At 38.9% G+C, this 18,737-nt stretch overlaps 1 protein-coding gene across 5 annotated transcripts in view; it reads left to right on the top strand.

The window, feature by feature from the left end:
* ARHGEF7 (Rho guanine nucleotide exchange factor 7) overlaps positions 1-18,737 on the top strand; it is a 111,494-nt gene that overhangs the window by 28,410 nt on the left and 64,347 nt on the right. For 4 of the 5 annotated variants that reach the window (XM_056488544.1, XM_056488536.1, XM_056488572.1 and 1 more), the window contains exon 3: positions 17,011-17,095. In XM_056488544.1, the coding sequence (XP_056344519.1) occupies positions 17,011-17,095 (85 nt within the window). Of the gene's footprint in view, positions 1-14,809; positions 14,884-17,010; positions 17,096-18,737 lie in introns of those variants that run through there. The other variant, XM_056488563.1, reaches the window with a different exon arrangement.

The raw sequence follows: 18,737 nt of genomic DNA, 5'->3' as shown, positions 1-18,737 counted from the left end.
CTCCTACACCAAGTTCTTAGTAACTGTTTCTCCTCTCCCATTCTCTTTCTTGTTGGCTCTGTTTTTCTACTTGTGTTTTGAGTTCTGATCTTCCCTTTCTGCAATGTTTTCCTAGGTGACTTGCCTCTGTTTCCTCATTCCTGTCATTCCTGGCTTAGCATCAGCTGTCTAACCCTGATTTCTGATGTTGTCTCTGGTCGAAGAGACAAGTATTTTTCAATCTGCTGCAACTGCTTACTGTAGACCCTCTCTGAAGCTGGTCAGGTGCTTGAAATGCCAGGAACTACTCCAGGAAAAAAAACCCAAACTGGATCGATTTAGTTTTCAGCCAATCTTTTTGTTAACAGCAAGGGAGTGATGGGCTCAAAAACTAGTGGGAATGGGAGAGTGCAACTTTGTGAGAGTGCAGTTAAAGCAAGTGGGTTTTGCAAAGGCTGCAGGTGTCTGTAACACTACCCTTTCCCCCCTTGGCTTCAGAGCTGTCTCATGGATCCCAGCTAAAGTTCATTACAGAGAGGCTTCCTGCTATAGTCCACAGCTGAAGCCTCTCCGGAGGATAACCTGAGGTGGGTGGGATCAAGTCTTTAGGGATGCAAAAGAAGACAGCATTGACCCAGACATCTGAAAAATACTTTCCTAAATTTAGGTGAAACTTACTGCTGGCAGGGTCATTCTTTGTCTGTCATGCTCCCCCTCCTCATTTCTGGATGTAGCTTTTATTTTGCATTGTTTTAATTGGCAGTTGCTTTCTATTGGAGGTAAAGCTTGTCAGACCTTTACTCCTGCCTCTTAAGAAACTTTGACTGTAGTAATGCTCAGCCCTTCAAATATGGTCTTGATTGTTTTACTTCTCTACTGCAGATGCTGAAGCTGGATTGAGTTCTATCTAATTGCTGCCTGTAATTGCTCTCAAGTTCAGTCTATTCTTGGTGAAAGTTAAGGCAGGTCTCATCAAGGAGTGTCATCACTACCTACTGAATACTAATAGTTTCACTAGATAAATGACCCAGGGAAATAATTATATTTTCATGGCAGTGTCTATCCTCAGGTAACTGTGGTGACGCTTGAAGTGAGATATATTGAGGTTTGTTTGAAATAATCCTGATTTTAATATTAAGACAACTTTTTCATCTTTGTGTATTTCTTTTTCTTCTGTAGAATAGGGAGGCTTTGTAGTCCAGAAGAGGAAGCCTTGGATGCCCTTCTTGTGAGTTAATGAAGGATGTGAAATCACAGCATGAAACTCTCTCCTCTTTGTTTCCATGCCTTTTAAAAAGCCTCTCTGAGGGAATTTATGCAAGCAGATGCAGCCTCCTCACAGGCTGTGAGCTTGTTTGACATTCAGAGAACTTGCTCTCAAGCAACTTGGGGAGAGCACAGGCTGTTCACCTGCTCTCATGGCTTGAAGAGTTTTTAACAGAATACTTTGGCCATTAGTTGGGGTGGCAGGGTGGCACTTAGGAGGAGATAGTCTTATCTCTGGAAGACCCAGTGGCTTCTAGTACTTGGAACTTAAATTGCTCAGAATGCACTAGAATCATGGAGTTTAGGCTGGTGAATTGCTGTGGTACAATCCAGATACTACATTGTGGCTAAACTCCATTTTAAAAGATGACATGAAATTTGGAATTATGGTTTCAATGCCTGTCTGAAAGGAATTGCTTGTAAAAGGTAGTGTGGAAACTACTGCTTCAAACTTTGAACAGTCTTCGTGGGTGGATTTATTGCTGGGGTACACTAAAATTAAGTATGTTGCAGGGCACAAATATGAGGAGTATGTACTGTACCTGTACAGTATGTGTATTGTTTTATCAGATGTATTGTATTGAGCAACAGTCCAATCATGCAAAATAAGGCAGGCTCTTCCAGAAGCCTGGCAAAGGCTTGGGCAAAACAAATTCTGCTTGGCAGATTGGTAGTACTGAACAAGCATATCCAGTCAGTTCCAAACAAATGAGAAGTGCTTTTTTAATAGTGCTTTGTGTCAGATTTTTTAAAACTGTGTTTATTTCCAGAGCTACTATTTCTAATTAGAGGGTTAAATGAGTGTTCTCTTGATGTTGTTCACTAGGAGTTGTGATCTGCTGGAAAACTTCAATATTGTCCTAACTTGTGCTTTGTTTGCTTTGCATTGTTTCTTGCAGTGTATTTGAAAGAGTTTCTCAGCCACAGAAGGTGAAATTTTTTGTTTGTTTTTTTGGAGCACAAGTCACTTTGTTGATGATGTCATCCATAAAGATAAGATACTGGCAGCACCATCTTGAGTAGCAGTAACATTTTGAGATAACTTTGCCAAAGATTTTTAAGCAAATTCCACTTTGTTGTAACCATGTGTTTGCATTTTTAAATGCTTCTGGAGCATCCAGTTGAAAGATTTGCTTAATGTTTTAACCTATTTCTAGAATGGCATGTTGTGTTCCATTATCCACACAGGATGTGATGCTTCCTTTTGCCACTCACAAAACACCTCTGAGTGTGCTCCTCTGAGGCTGGATCTGTGTGATCACTGCCCTGGTTACTGTTTTTAATACATGACCTTTTGCTTTTCTACTTCATTGCATTGGCATATTCTGTGTTAATAAATCAGTATGTTTTGCAGTCTGCATGTCTTGTACAAGTTAGATTTCCAGTGCTGCATGACTCTGGTTATAACTGGATCTCTGCTTTGGTGTCACAGCTAAAAGGTTGATGTTTTGAGAACTGATGTTAGTCACATTAGTGATCTCAGCAGGAATTCTACATGGGATTTTTGGGGAGTGGAATGGAAATAATGATAATCTGAAAAGGGTTTTTATGTGCTTTTAGTTAGGCTTTTCCGGAGACTTGTGCTAAATGCCAGTGTTACAACCATTTATGGCTTTACAGTGATGAGTTGTGTTTCTGAGGATGCTGTGGATCCATGTGGTTTGGTTGGTATTCTTTTATCTGAAAGTATTATGTAAATCATGGCTTTATTTTTAAATGCTTCCCTATAGAGGTTTCAGTTGTAATTGAAGCCTCATCATTAACTCAACAAACTTTCCTTTGCATATTAGAAAATGATGAGCCTCCCACAGAAGTCCCATTAGTATCAACTTCAACTCCACAGTATCAACTGTGAAGATGGGTCAGTATAATAATCCATAACTTGTTCTTCTAGACTAAGGCTGACTTTTTTGTGGTATTTAAATAGCAAAGATTAAGTGGGGAGAAAACTCCCACATGTTAATGTATCACATGAAATTTTTATAACAAAATGCTACTTCTGTGCCATGACTTTAACATATTGGTATAGGAATATTTGGAGCAGTTTCTTCTTGCTATCATTTAAGCCCAGATATAATTGCTAGCTAATTTTGAAGTGGTGCAGAGTTATGTCAATGTTTAGGTGGTGCATTTAGTGGTATTAGCATTACAGTGTTTACCTCTCTTAGTGGTGAACAAGGTTTGCTGCCCATCTTTTGCTGTGGCTATGGACTGCTAGTGTGAAATTGGGTAATCCCAATAGTCCACAGTCTCAGCCACAGCCCTGCCACTTTCTGTGACTCACCCCATGATTCTATGATCTGTGACCAAATCCCACACTGGAGAGGTGTGAGGGGCACACTTGTGGGAGGCATTGAGTCAGCACTGGCCACTGGAGTAACAGGGTGCAGCTAGACTGAGCTAGGTACAATGTTCTCTGTCTTCTCAGAGGTAACTCCTGTCATAATATTTCTGTATCTTCCAATATGACAATTTATTGCTTAGCTCAACTTTTAAATCCTGTAAAAGCTGTGAAACAAAATTTGATGTATGATTTTTGGAATTTGGGGAATAAATTTTAATCACTGTTACTCAAGCAATGTTTTATAGAGGCTTTTTTTTGTAGTATTTACACTAGCATAGAAAACTTTTTACCTAACTTGGTTTTGGACATTAAAGATGTAGAAATAATCTTACTGTCTTCAGTGACCTAAGGTTAACTATGCAAGTTCAGATCAAAGACTAGCTTACCTTATCTTGTTAGATGTGGGTCTGCAGTAGTTGCTTGGAAGAAAAGATAAAAAACCCAAACAAAATGTAAATGGTAAAAATAGAGCATGATACCTGCTGTTAAATCTTTCCAGCTTCTGACAGCCCATAGCTGAGGAGCTTTTTGTGAAGTCAGAGATGTATCCCTTTATATTTAACAGCTCAGTGGAATTCCTCCTATGACTTATTTAAACAGCTTTCTAAAGCTATTTTGAGCTCTCTTTACCTTCACAGCATCCTATGGTGGTAAATTCCATGTCTAAATTATGCATATTTTAATAATTTCCTTTGTTTGTTCAGCTGCTGCAGCTGGTGGCAGTGGGTGCCTTTGTTTTTGTGTCAGAGATGTTCTTCATGCTATGTGTGAGTTCATATGGCATTAGGGTGCTGCATTACATCCCATCTCTTTCCAGGATGAACACATTCAGTTTCCTTTTTCCTCATGTGAATACAATTTCATTAGTTCAGTTGGTTTAAACAGTTTGTATCTCTGTATCCTTTCTTGTTTTGTAGTATCACAGTGGACCACAGCTGTATTTGGGCTACATACAAATACTGTGGAAATAGTAAAGTCTGTCTGCTGCCTTGTTTAATTTCCAGTATTGTTTTTCTTTGACTTCACGACTTAGCTGGTTAATGACCTGAGATTGTTACCCCACTGTCATCTTTTACCTGTTGGTGTAAATAGCTAATTGAGAACTCATTTCTGCACAGGTATAATGATGGAATTTGGGGTGTTTTTTTTCTGTTTTTTTTGCCTTGGGGTAGATTTTTGCAGTTGCTGGCACTGGATTTCACCCCCTGCTTTAATGTTTGGCTGTTGACAGCATTGTATGGTGGCTGTTCTCTGAGCTCAAGTTTTGACTGATTCAGATGATTTCATATCCTCATCAAAATTCTCTCTTCATGTCTTTTGTGAAATTGCAGGTACATTGTGTTGAGTGATGTGGCTCCCAAGTTAGATCTCTGTGGGTCACTTTTGATACTCCCTTCATAGTGAAACCCCATTGTTTCTATACAGCTGTTGTTTGCTTCTTCTGTAGCACTTCTGAATCTTTAAGAGGAGTCTTTTAGCTCAAATTACCTTTGTTTAAAATAAAACTAACCCTTGTTGTGTTGCTTTTTCCAAGGATATTCAGATATGATGTATTAACTGAACTACCCTTTATTTGACTTACTGCTTTAAGATGCATAGAAGTGTTTTGGAAGGGCTCCTTCCTTCTACCAAGGCAATGTTAATTCTTTTCTATTTCCCTATTTATGCAAACCTCACAAATTCTGTGGTTTGTTTTTATTATTATTATTTTTTTTGTTTGTGTTTTTTTTGTTTGTTTGTTTTTGCTTTTTTTTTTTTATGTTACATTTTTTATCAATTTACCAGGCTTAAGCATTTGCTTTACTGACCTATAGATCTCTGGATCTCTTTCCTTCTTTCCTTCCTTGATCTTTAAAGACTTTGCTCATGTTGGCTGCCTCCCATTCCTCTGCAGCTGAGGCTGTGCCAAGTATTATGTTGCTAAAATTTCAATTTAATGTCTGAGTTATTTTACTGACATGTGTCATGGAGTATTGCAAATCACAAAGATGCTGTGCTTGGTCACTCACTATTCTGTGATTTTTAGCATCAAGATGAATTATATTTACATCAGTGCCTGGTAGAAATGCTGTATTTAAAGGAAATGGAATAGTCTGCCATTTCAAAACTTAACAGAACTTGTTACAAGAAAATGCAGCAATTGAGTCTGTGTGAGGTGCAGATAAATAGACTCTTCTGTCAACAGAAGAGATGAGTATGCAAGGTCAGTGGGATCTTGGTAGCATGGAGAAAGTAGAAAGGTTTTCTTTCTATTTCTATTTTGCACAGGAACTAAGGGTTACTCAGAAAAAAAAAAGCAATTGGCAAGGTTATAACAAATGAATGGAAGTGATTCTTCACCCTGTAACTAAGCTGTGCAAGTGATTTCTGTAGAAGTTGAAATTGTATCTTTTATGAAGTGAATAAGGAAGTCTAAAAAATCCATTAAAAACCTTTAGATGCAGATAGTCCCTGAGACAAACTGTTGGCAAAAACCTTTGTGGAGTATTGCTATGTTATATTTGGTTTTCTCTATTCTTCCCTATTGGCAAATCTGAGATGCAGGTTTTGGGCCTGCATAGGCTGTCACTGATTTTTCTTAAGTGCTTGTACTGGTTCTACAGATGGCATCCCTAGCTGCTGCCTGGAGGAGTGTATGGCCCTCTGCTAGAAATAAATTCCTCCTGTCCAGGAGCAGCAGTTCCATCAGCAAAGAGCTCACACCATGTTTTGGAAAGGGCATTAAAGTTAAGGCACTGGCAATGGGGGAGGTGACGAGGCTGGAGGAACCCTGGACTGTGGAGATGGGATTGTTAAGAAGGAATTAAGATAAACTGTTGGGCCTGACTGCTCACAGTATCACCCCTAGCTGTCCTTGTCAGCTTGGCTACCCAAGCCCATCAGATAGAATATCACCTGATGAATCAGAGCTGTCAAATTCTTGCAATAGATAACTTCCTTCAAGGAACTATCTTTATTTCTTTCTGATTGGATTCCTGGACATTACTATGAATAAGCAGAATTGGTGTGGATTGAATTTTTGTGGCTGCTTGTAACCTGTTAGAGGCATTTTATTAGTTTGGAATGTGGAAATTTTTATAGATATTCCCATAAATGTTAAGTTTGGATTTCTTACAGAAACTTACTGCTGAATGATGCTGAATGACTGGCTGTGGCTGGACTGTAGTTTAAGTGTGTGGGAGGGGTTTTTTGGTGGATTTTTTGTTTTGTTTGTTTTTCCCCCTGTCAGGATATTTCTCTCCCATGCATTGGCTCAGGTGCTGGCCTTGTCTGATACTGGATTAGTTTAACTCATGAAATTTGCAGTAAGCTTTCCACTTGCTGGATTAGTTTTCACTTTAATGGCCCCCTGAGTGAAAAGAGTATAAGGAGGTGTGAGAGAGAGTCTGGGAGATTTTACTCCTGAAATCTTGCCCTAGCCCCTTTTGAGAGTATTTGTACTGGCTGGAGTTATAATGGTAAACTGTGGATCGAGAAGGGTGTGCCTGGGGGGAGCTGTAGCTCAGAGATTTGTGTACAGCTTTGTGTTCTTCAACCAATATATTGAAAGGGAAGTATTGAAATGAATTTAGTTGAAACCTGAAGTGTAGGTTTTGAGGCTTGTTCATTTCTGCTAGCTCCCTGAGAATTACTTTTTTTCCATTTTGTGGTTCTAAATTAAATGAAAGTTTCAACAAGCTGTATGAAAATAGAGAAAGCCTTTATTCTTATTTTTTGGCACTTCCCACAGTTAAGGAAGCAATTGAGATTTCTGATTAAATCCCTTCTTACCGGAAGGGTGCAACATTTCTGTTTTCCTTTCCTTTTTTTCCCCCTTTAATTCTTGAATTTCTTTATTCCCCTCTTTATTCCCCTCTCTCACTTCCCCCCCCACCCCCAACTTGTTTAATCACACTTAGTCAAATTCTGACTATTTTCAGAATATCAATTCCCCTTCAGTCTTCTTCTTTGCTACTAGTACATATTTAATGATACAAGGATTTTCCTGTTTCTTTTGTTAATATATTTATTTTAAGAAGTATGTGTGCACACAGCAAAATGAGACTTCCAAGCTGATAAACAGTGGGGGAAATAAGTGTGCTTGAGGTCAGTGAGTCTGTGCTTCTGGCTCATGCTCTGTAGTTCATTCTCCATTGATGCTGAATCTGTGCATCATCTGATCACTTGGCTGCACACATTTGTTCCAGATGAAATGAGAGCATGTGATGGCATTTAAGTTGTGGTTGGAGCACGTGGTAGTGTAGTAAAGCAGCCAGCAGACTATTTTAGGAAGGAGATGATAACCTCATGTAGTACAGAATCTTTTGCAATAAGATGCTTCCTTTCACCACCTCCAGCCCTTGCTCCCTGACATGCTCTGGGCATGCCTGTGTCTCTGATCTCTGCTGTTCTGAAACAAGTCTGTCTCAGCAATCCTACTGTGTGCCTGTGGTACTTGGACTTCATGGAGATCTCCATTTGTTTTGCAAATGGAGATTTGGATTGCAGGTAACAATCCCTATTTTGAAAGCAGGTTTTCCTAGTTTTTATTTATTTTTTCTCTCAAAGATTTTCATTATATAAATTAAGCTTTTTGCTTCATTATAGGGGCCTTTCTTCATCTCTCCACACAGCATGACTTTTGAAACTAAGCTGATATTTCAGAAATTAGTTGAGAAATGTTGGCAGAACATACATCTAGACAGAAGGGATCTGAAATCAGTTGTAGCAAGCCATCTTTCCTGTGTTTTTAGGTAAGAGTATGGAGATGTTCACAGTTTAGCTGATGTGTACTTGTTTTTTATTTTAGAAAACAAATCTACGATTCAAGTATGCCAGAAGCAGACTCTCCCTTTGTAACATTTGAAACCTAGTTGAAAATTTCCTGAATATATCAACTTCCTCTTTCTTAGAAACTTAAAATATTTGTGTCACTACTCAGTTCAGCCATTGGGAAAGAGATGGTTTCATTGAGTGCTTATGTTCAGTAACTTCCAGATCCTGGCCAAGCCCTTTGGGCATCCTGTTTTGGTAGCCTTAATCACTGTCATTGTTGCTTTCATGTTATTTTGATTTCTACTCTGGCTGACTGATCTATTTCAGGTCATTTTTCCTTTTCAGTGCTTCCAGTACTTTTAATTAGCATAAAGTGTTGGTCAGGAGTTTGTGCCTCATTTTAGATTGTCCTTTCGTTACAGCTTTTTCACTACTTGTTTCTTTTTAGTTTATTACTGAGGAAAAAAAAAAAAAAGTCAGGAAGAAATTGCAGTAACCTTACTTGAAAGTTTGACTTTGATTATGGAAGAGAAGGTGGGACACTACTGTCATCTAGTACCTAGAAACTAAGGAAGGCTTATGTTCTTCATGCTGCTCCATCATATCAGTGTTGAATGGGGTTGTTAAAAAGATAGGTGCCCAACAGAGTCTGAAGTAGCAGAAGCTGTGGAATGAAGGAGCAGCTTCCCAAAATCATAGTCTAATACTATGATTTAAAAAGCAGTGTGGCCACTCAAGGGACCAGCTACTCTCAGTACTTGCAGTTGTTCATGTCAAAGAGGAATTGCAGGCTTGGGATGGTGCCCAGTTGATTGTGTTACAGACATCACATGGATATGGAAGGCAAAAATCTGCCAGATCTTCTGTTTTTTTGTAATTGCAAGTTATTGACAGACTTTACTCAAACAGATTACCAGCATCTGACTTGTGAGCAGCCCTAAAAACTGACTTCTAAGGATTTTTCCTGTGACATTGATCTTTAATGAACTATTCATACAAGAAGGCACTGGTTTAATGAAATAGATGTGTCTACTCTCAGAATCAGCATCACAGTCCTGGAGTAGATGTTAGCTTTGTTCTTGTGATGGGGGGCTGTGGGGAGAGCAGTGAGATCTAGAAGCAGCTTTCCTTCTCTGCGGTCTATTTCATTTGGGAAAATCCTTTACCTTGCTCATGTGATTTTTTTCCAAGAAAATGACTATTTAACCATGTTCTTGTTTATGAAATGTGCTGGGAGTGTCTGCCTTGTGCAGTTACTAGTGAAAATTAAGTTTTGCCATTTTTGTCATTGACTGCTTACTCTGCTTGTTAGCAGAGCTGTCTGTATTTCCAAATGTATACTTGTTTTTTCTTTTTCTCAATGCTGTGTGTCTTCTTACTTGGACATAGTTTCCCTTTGCATTTTGGCCTGGATTTCCACAGCTGTGTTTCCTCATTCATTTTAGGAGAGTAGCTTACATAGTTGTCTGTGTGTATCAGGAAGAGAGGTGGGTTTTGCTGAGCTGAATCTTTCTCAGGGTATGTTTCTGGCCAATTTTCCTGTTTAGGTGCCTTCATTGGCACTAGAAGGTGCTTATGCAATTGCTGTGTTTCAGCCAAGCATGTAGGTGTAACCTGTTCCACTGGCAAGAGTTGAGGCAGCTCAACTTCAGTTTTTTTTTTTCTTTGGTAATTTAATCCAATAACTTTTATTTTTGACTGTAGTTCCAGGAGTGTGGGCTTGGTACTCAATTGTGTATTAATATTGTGTGCTACTGAATGTCTTTCTCTGTGTCAGCTGAGGTTATCACTTTGATATCATCTCTAAACCAAAACTTACAAAGCAATTTGAAAGTGTTTTGGCATGAAGGTGTGATAAATGTAGTTTTGTTTTTGTTTTGCTGTGCAGGTAGAGATTTGGAACAGGCTTGTTCTTATGCTTTCTTACTTACACAAGTGTAGGCAGTGCTAATCTTTCTATTTCTCCTTTTTAAATTACATCTTGCTTTGCTACTACTAGGTGTTTATGCTCAAAAATACTAAATTTTATGACTTCTTACAAAAGAATGCATTTGAGGATGCTAACTTGCAGTTACATTCTAAAAACAGATTTGGAAAGCTTAAGAAATTGTACAGTTCATCTCCAAAAGGAAACGTAGCATTTCTTTGTGTTTATTTTTTAAATGATATTTTTGCTTGTGTTGATGAAAAATATGCTGTGTATGTTTAGTTTTGGCAATGTTTAAAGTTTACTTTGAAACACTTTCTTAGGTACAATGTTGTTTAGTATTTGAAATTAATGCTCTCTAGAATCTGTAGTGCTTTGATGTGTCTGGTTTGGGCAAAAATTCTTGGAGCTGGAAAGCTTTAGGACTCTAAACTGGTTTTTTTAACCTTTGTCCTCTTTGGATTTGTGTTTTAAATATGTATCTGGATGCATGCACACACAGATGTGCACACAGACGCTACAAACTCCCATATACATTTTTACAGCTGGTTCTGCTTGTTTTTGTAGATAACATATTATGTCTTAAAAGTATTGCCAGTTGCAGGAATTGAAGCTTTCTAGGTGATGTGTTTTTAGTACAGTTAGGTTCTTATTTTTGAGGAACAGGCTTATATGAGCAGCAAAATTTGTTCCAGACCACCTCTTAAGTTTTATTTATTCTTTACCACTGATGTTTCTCCTGTGAAATGTTACCAAATGTTACAGAAATAATGTACTGCAGGTCTGTTATTTTCAAACCTTTCCTTTTATCTTACTCTTAATTTTTGAGACAGAACTGATTTTTTTTTTTTTTAGCTCTCCTTTGTGCTGTGCAGTGCTACATTTGGGCAACAGGATGCTTCATAGAGATTTCCAGAACATTTGTAATCATCTCTTCTCCCCTCACCCCTTCCTTTCCTCTCAGTTGTCATAGTTCCCTGCTTTTCTTATCTCTCCTTTTACTGCTGCAGCTTTCAGATGATAATGCACAGCTCGAGCAGCAGCTGCTGCATAATAGCTGCAGTGCCACTTAGAGCTGACCTAACGTGAGACTAAATGAACAAATCTGTGATTTGCATGTGGGCTTACCTACAGGATTTTTTTTCCAGCTTGGGTGTATTAGGTGTCATCACTGGAAGGTGAACTGTGGATGGCCTCTGTGGCTTCCTCTTGCCAGCTGCTCCAAGGATTGTGCCACACTGGGGGTGGTGGCACAACAAAGCCAGGTGTTGGGATTCCTAGTGTTTTTTTTTCTATCACCTGTTTCTAATCTTGAGTTGTTTTTTTTCCCTGCCACTTCTTTATTCATGCTCCTGTGTCCTAAAGCACTGCAGTGTGTGCAGGGGAGCAGGTGGAGTGACACGTTGTCATGTCCCGCTGTGCTTTGTCGAGGCACTCTGCTCATTTCCTCCCATTTCCTGCGGTGAGCCAGCCAACCTTCTCATCTTGTGTGCGAGGGGCCCGAGGCTGCAGAGCTGAGCTGGTCCAGTACACACAGCCCAGGGTCACAGCTTTTTTGGGGGCTGGCTGGTGAGGTTAGCCCAGCTGCCCTATCTGTGCTGCACAGTGCTCCTCAGCTGCTGCAGTTGGTGATGCAGTGCTGTAAAGAGAGCTGTCACCTATTTTTGTCAGATGATTTAAGTGGCAATACTCACTGAGAGCAATGTGCCTATGTACGTTCAAGGCAGTAGCTTAGCAAGGAGAAACATTTCTATTTTACTCTATTTAACTCTTAACCAGTATGTGAACTGTTCTTGCTATGACTGTTAAATAGCACCTTACTGATGCTCTGCTGGTTTAAGGATACACGCAAGTTAAGGTTCCTAGAAGACCTATTTGAAGAAAGTGTGTGTCAGATCTACCCAGATTTTTTTTTTTTTTTTCCCTTCTCCAGTTGTAGACCTTTATTTATCAGGTGAAATACCTTTATTTTAAAAATACTTCCTCCATAACTGGATTCTGACTTTAAGGTCTAGAAGGGGGAAATAGTGTGAAGGTTACATGAGGCCTTAAAATGGACTGATTTGAACAAAAAAACCTTGCTTCAGGCTTACTGAATGCTGTAATCTGCTTTCACCAGGTATATTTTCAACTTTATTTTCTCATTTCCTTTTTCTTTCATCAAGTTCTCTGGTAGTGTTTTTTCCTTTTGGTAGGTACTGGGCTACAAGGGATAAGCATTGTTGTGTTAGTTTTATTTCCTTATTCCTATTAGATGGGGAAAACTGACCAGAAGCCTCCATCCACTGAGGGTTAGTGATTTAGATGACTTAAAATGGCCCTAATAATACATTCAGTTAATTTTGAATGTTATGGAGTTTAAGCAGATCCGTGCAGAGTTTAGTCCTGTTTAAAATCAGAGGGTGGATGTGGTAGTTGAAGTGCCAGTATGTGGATGAAATCAATCTCTAAGGCGTTTTGTTTGGTGCTAAAGAAATGTCAGTGATGGAAAATGAAAATGGCTCTCATGAAGTGAGTTAAAAAACTGGCTTGTTAATAAACTTCATTATGATACCAAATGCAGAATGACCATCCAGTGTATATTTTGCTGTAGGGGTTTTGCTGCCATTGCTACTCGACCACATTGTGTAACATTGCATTAATGACCTGGAAGAGGTCATAAAATTGTCATGAATAAAGTGTGTAGCCAGTTGAAATCTGGGGGCAGAAAATGCATATAAAGTTGTGGAAAACCAGGCTTGTTGTGTTTGGAATTAGCGTGGTGTGTGGGAAAGGGAAGCCAGGATCAGTTGGCAAGCCTTGGCAGTCAGTGACTAAAAGTGCCAGAGAGCTCTTGAGTGCTATGCATAGTGTTCTTTATAGGTCACTGTTAGCCTGACCTGGTCTGCCTTTGGAACACAGCATCCATCTGGGATATTGTTGTGGTTCAACCCCATCCAGCAGTGCAGCCCCAGGCAGCTGCACTCTCACTCTTCCCTGGTGGGGTGGGGAGAGATTTGGAATGGTAAAAGTGAGAAAGAACTCACCAGTTGAGATAAAGGCAGTGTAGTGGGCACAGCTGAAGCTGTGCATGCCAGCAAAGCACAACAAGGAATTAGTTCCCATGGGTAGGCAGATGGATGTTCAGCTATCTCCAGGAAAGCCAGGCTACATCACTGCTGGCACATCACCAAGTGGTGACCTGGGAAGACAAACACCATCACTCTGAGCATCACCCCATTCTCCTCCTCTCATCTTGATGCTCATGTAAGGTGTATGTGCATGTGGGCAATCCTGTGGTATTTAAAAACAGTTAAATAGTTTGTTCAAAAGATTTGGCTTAGCTGGGTCTCCACCTGAACTGATATATTACAGTTTTATTCTTGTATTCCTACTGATGTTTAATCTGACTCTTGGTGGAAGGTAAGGATTGAATGAACAAGAGGATGAATTTCATCACAAGTGGAGTCTTTACAGACTTATACATTTTGTGTGCCTGGAAGTCGAGGGCATATTGGAAATATTTTTTTCTATAAAGCCTTGTTTAATGTCCATATATACCTGTTGCATACTGTTCAAAAGACAAATATTAATATTTACAAAGTAATACCTTTGTAAGTGTTTGTTTTTAGGTTTAAAGAGCTGTAAGGTTGTACAAGTTTGAATTCATGTTGTACTTCTGCTGTGATTAGAAAGTGGGGTTATGCCAGTATTATAGAAGGCAATTTAGCATGCAGACCTTATTATTTGGTAACATATTGTGTTATAAAAACAGTTTTGCTTGATACTTGGATCTCAAAATTCAGGTTTGATTTTTGCAACTGAAGAATTGGGAGTACTGGATGGTGGAGAGGGGTTGTTTGTCATGCAGTGACACTGAATGAAAAGTTACTCTTTTCAACATCATGATAAATTTTGAGAATCAGTTACACAGCTGATTTGTCCATAATTACCAGAATGAGGATTAAAGGCCACATGCAAGTCAGACTTCTCTTGAGAACCTGGAGTAGACTGTTTTCTCTGCCTACTTGATATTCTCACTCAGAATTTTCAAATATATTGTGAAATGAGCAAACCTCCACTAACATGGAAGAAGGGTGTAGGCAGAGGTTTTTTGTTTTGTTTTGTTTTGGTGGTGTCTTTTTCTTTTTTTTTTTTCTTTTTTTTTTTTTTTTTTGAGACAAGGGGCTTATAATCAAGAACTATCCTCAAAACTTATGTTATTTCCCTCAACTTTTACCTCTCTAGGTTAGTTATTTCTTGAACATTTGCTGTGTTAGGAGAAGATCCCTCTGGAGGGTGTCATGTCCCCCTCCCCCTTTATTGTAGGCTGAACATACTGGCCATGAGCTGCTGAGGGTGGCTTCCTGTCAGGATTGCTTCATGTAAAATCACAAGGAAGCAAATGTTCCTTGCATCCTCCCATTGTGTTGTTTCCTGTGGAGCAGACTGGGTGCATGTCCTGGATACAGGTTTTTTTATGGCACCATACGTGTTGGGATGATCCAATCAAATTGTTCTTGGTATCCCCTATAGTCTGAGCATAGCAGGAAATGAGCTTCCTTTCAACCTTTTGTTCTCAAGTTAGCCTGACTTTGGAGAGCTCTTGGCTCTGTCAGAATCCAGAATGAAGGTGAGCTTAAAATGGATTTAGGGTTGGGTTGTTTTTAAGTTTTTGTAAGTTTAAGCTATAATTTTTAACCTTTTTTTTCTTTAAATGTTCCCTTTCTTAGTCATTCTCTTTCCCCTTTGTTGTCCCTTTCTGATCCAGTTCTGATTTCTGTATGAGCACCTGTCTCGTGAATTTAATTTTTTTAGGATCAGAGGTAGGCTTTTGTGATTCTGTTCACATTGCAAGTTTACTTGTTAAAAAACTACCACAGTAAGCATGTAGTAACAATGGAAGTTTCACACTCTTAATACTTTCTTGTTCCATAGCAGCTTCATTTTTCCCCCAATTTGAATAGTGGTTAAGCTGATCTCCAGCCTGGTTTTGACTATAAATTATGCTGTTAATAAAATCTATCATGTCTTTTTGTTAAATCAGATTTTTTTTATTTCCTTAATGCCTTTTTTTTGTACACTGTCTTTTAATACTCCTTGTGTTTGAGGAAAATTCACATCTAGGCAATCCCCTGGTGCTTTTCCTTACAGCTTCAAATAACTAAGAGAAGGTTTTAAAATTATCTGTAGTCTAGTGAAACTAGAATATAGCTATTGAAATAGCTATTTGACATAATTTATGTGAGCAGTAACTGCTTGGAGTATACTGGTGTGTGTTTCTGCCTGCTTGATGCTGTGTGTATTTGTGGCATTGCTTTTCTGAGCTGTGCAAATGCTACTTGAGCTTGAGAGATGTTGAACTGTAGAACTCAGACAGAACTGCTGCTTTCTGGGACCAGAGATGATCCTCAGTCTGAGGAGGGGGAACTGAGCATGTTTATGTGTGCAGTGGATGCATTGGGAGGTTTTGGTGTGGTTTTTTTTTTTTGTTTTATTGACTAACACGGTCATTAAATGTTTCCTAAATCTGTTCTACCTTTCCTGTGATATTACATCACCAGTCAGAACTGGTCTGGCAGCCCCTTCTGTGGTTACTTTCATAGCTTTTGTTAACATTTTCACTTCTCTTGGGTTAAACTAGCCTTTCTTTGTTCCTTTCTTGCTTCTCCCCTGGGATTATGAGTTTTTCCTCTCCTGTCTATGAAGGCTGTTTTCTGGGGTAAGGACTTTCTGATAGTGTCTGTGGGATGGGTCTGTTATCAGGAAAGTGAACAGGTTTTTGTTGACTTTTTAGATAAAAACTGCTCCATTGCAGAAAACAAAATCTCTTTCTGTTTCTTAAATCAGTTGGAAGAACTGTAGCAGCTGTCTTTTATTGTCAGCTTTCTAGTCTTGCACAAAGGAGTACTGTGAGTCCTTTCAACCTATGCAGAATCTGTTGCAAGAGGTATTTTCATGAGACTTTGGATGAGTGTTTCCATGACCTAAGGCAAATATGGGTTTGTGGGGTTTTTTCCTTTTCTTGAAAAATGTCCACTTTTCCCCAAAAAATCCAGATGTTTAATGTCTTCACCCAGTGCTTGAAAGTTGCTGGAGTGTTTTCTGCAAGATAGTTCAAGTTTGGATCGCATTACCACAGTTAAAAAATAAAAATAAAATAAACCTCTCCTTTCATCTGTCCCCTCCCCAAACCTCATACTTGATCTAACCTATCCAGCAATTTAATTATTTTTAAAATTCATTAAAGTTCAGGAATGCTGCTTTCCTCTGTGTCTTGTAAAGAGATAGCATGTAGGTTGTAGTACTTCTTAAAGTATTTGTAGTTATTTTCAAAGTACATTATGAAAAATCAATGCCTTGCACTGCTACAGAAAAAGAAGAGTATGCCAGGAGTAATAATACCCAGTAATTTTGTTTTGTCCAAAATGTCTTAGGAAAACTACTTCTTCTGATACTTGTTTTATTCAACTTTCTTGTAACTTGCATGATACTTGATTTTTTTTTTTCTTTTTCTTTTTTTTTTTTTTTTTACTTTCTCTGTTCTTCAGTTTTTTTCAAAGGCAGCTTTTGCTATATTGTCTTTCCATTTAAAAGTGCCATAGTTTGTTGTGATTTTTTTACTTTTTTTTAAGACCCCACAGTTTTACTGGTACAGCCAGTAAGAGACTGATACCTTGATAGTGCAATCGTGGTTTGTATGTACAAGCTTGAAGGCTTGTTTCTGTGACTAAACTATGTGTTTTTTGTTCTTTTTCAGACTTTTGATGCAAATGACCTGTATCAGGGACAGAATTTCAGCAAAGTTCTTAGCTCTCTTGTGGCTTTAAATAAGGTGACTGCAGGTAAGTAGACTGCCCTGTCTTGTGCTGGCTTACTGCTGCTTTCTCCTTGCATCAGTGTATGTTTATACCTGTGCTGTACCCATGGTGAGGTGAACATATGCAGCATTTTAAAAGAACTTTTGTTGAAGTTCATGTTTTTAAAACTTTGCAGTGACTCTGGGTTCTCTAGTTGTGTCTTCTGCAGAAGGAAGCTTTGTGGTAGAGCTTAAGGCTGAGCCTTTAAGCTGGTAAGCAATTTAGGAAAAGGGCTTAAAAAAACCCTAAAAAGGTTTTTTTAAATTTTATTTTATTTTCCTGCAAGTTTGAAATACTAAAGTTGACTTTTGCTTCATTCTGTCATTCTCCTGTTTGAACAGCTTGGCAACATTTTTGCCTTCCCCAGCCTGCATTTCCCAGTGCTATCCTTTCTTGCCAATAACAAAAGGATGTCCAACGTCTTTGATCTCTTAAGCCACTTTTTTAATTCATTTAGCAGTTAAGAGTCATGAACCACTCACCTCAAGTTTTTTGGTGGGAGTGGGGGAGAGAGCTGTAGAAATAAGACAGGTAAGAGGTGTACATCCATCATTTTAGGATGTAAACTTGAAAATTGTAAATTATGCCAACTGGACCCTGGAACAGTCAAGAATTGTTAACATTGGCCCTTTTGGTTTCTTCCTGTTCCACCATCACCAGTAAGTTTCAGTACTGGTCATCAAGAGTCTGAGAGAGTCTAAAAATTGAACCATATGTGTCAATTTTTGTGAGAGGAAGAAAAGGAAGGTGATAGAAAAGTCAGTGATGCATAAGTGTTATTTGATTTAATACTAATGAGGTAGGTATCTTGTCACATTTACAATCTCTCTAGTCTGTTTCAAGAGATTTTGTGGTTTTGGTGGCTTATTTTGTTCCTTGCATTAGAAAGCACCCCTTAAAATTAAGTTTTGCAACCAAATCTTAGTTTTAATAAATGGGTATGGAGTAATATCATTTACTTTTTTGAAGCTGTTTAGACCAGTCAGAGATACTGCCCCTCATCTCAAGTGTAAGTGCAGATGCAAACCAGTGTAGTGTAAAACTGCTCTACACTGGCCATTGCTGCCTTTGCTGTTGTTCAGGTGAGAAAAAGTGTGGCTGTTTTGTCCAGATGTCTGTGGATTAATGTGTATGTCCAAAAGCCACAACTGCAGCTGCTTAGAAGGTACCTGGGCTGATCCTTGTCATGGTGGTGGTATGGAAACCAAAAATCAAAACCACATGCAAGCTGTGGTGTTGTCTCATTCCTAGGAGCAAGCATAAACCTTCTTGTTCTTCCAAACAATTTTGATTAACTGGGTAATTGTGTAGCAGGAGTTTTAGACTCTCTCTGTGCTCTAGTATTGGAAGATAGCTTTCAGATCTCCATGTGGGTCTGCAAAAATTTCAGGCATACCTACACAGTTTCTTCTGAGATAGGCCTTCCTACAATATGGGGCACGTGAGTAATGGGCATGGTTACTGATGAAAGACTTGGGTGGGTTTTCACTCCATGGAACTATTAATGTCTGGAGTGGTGGGATCAAGGAAGGAGGCTGCAGCCAGCACTGAACCTGGATCTTGGGAGCTGCTTTTGGTGCAGCCCCTGGCTGGCTGTGGCTCCCTAAGCCCCTTGTTGGCTGGCAGC

Source organism: Oenanthe melanoleuca, chromosome 1, assembly GCF_029582105.1.
Source record: "Oenanthe melanoleuca isolate GR-GAL-2019-014 chromosome 1, OMel1.0, whole genome shotgun sequence".
NCBI classification, from domain to species: domain Eukaryota; kingdom Metazoa; phylum Chordata; class Aves; order Passeriformes; family Muscicapidae; genus Oenanthe; species Oenanthe melanoleuca.
The sequence above is the reverse complement of the archived record's forward strand: the minus strand, read 5'-3'. Positions and strand labels throughout refer to the sequence as shown.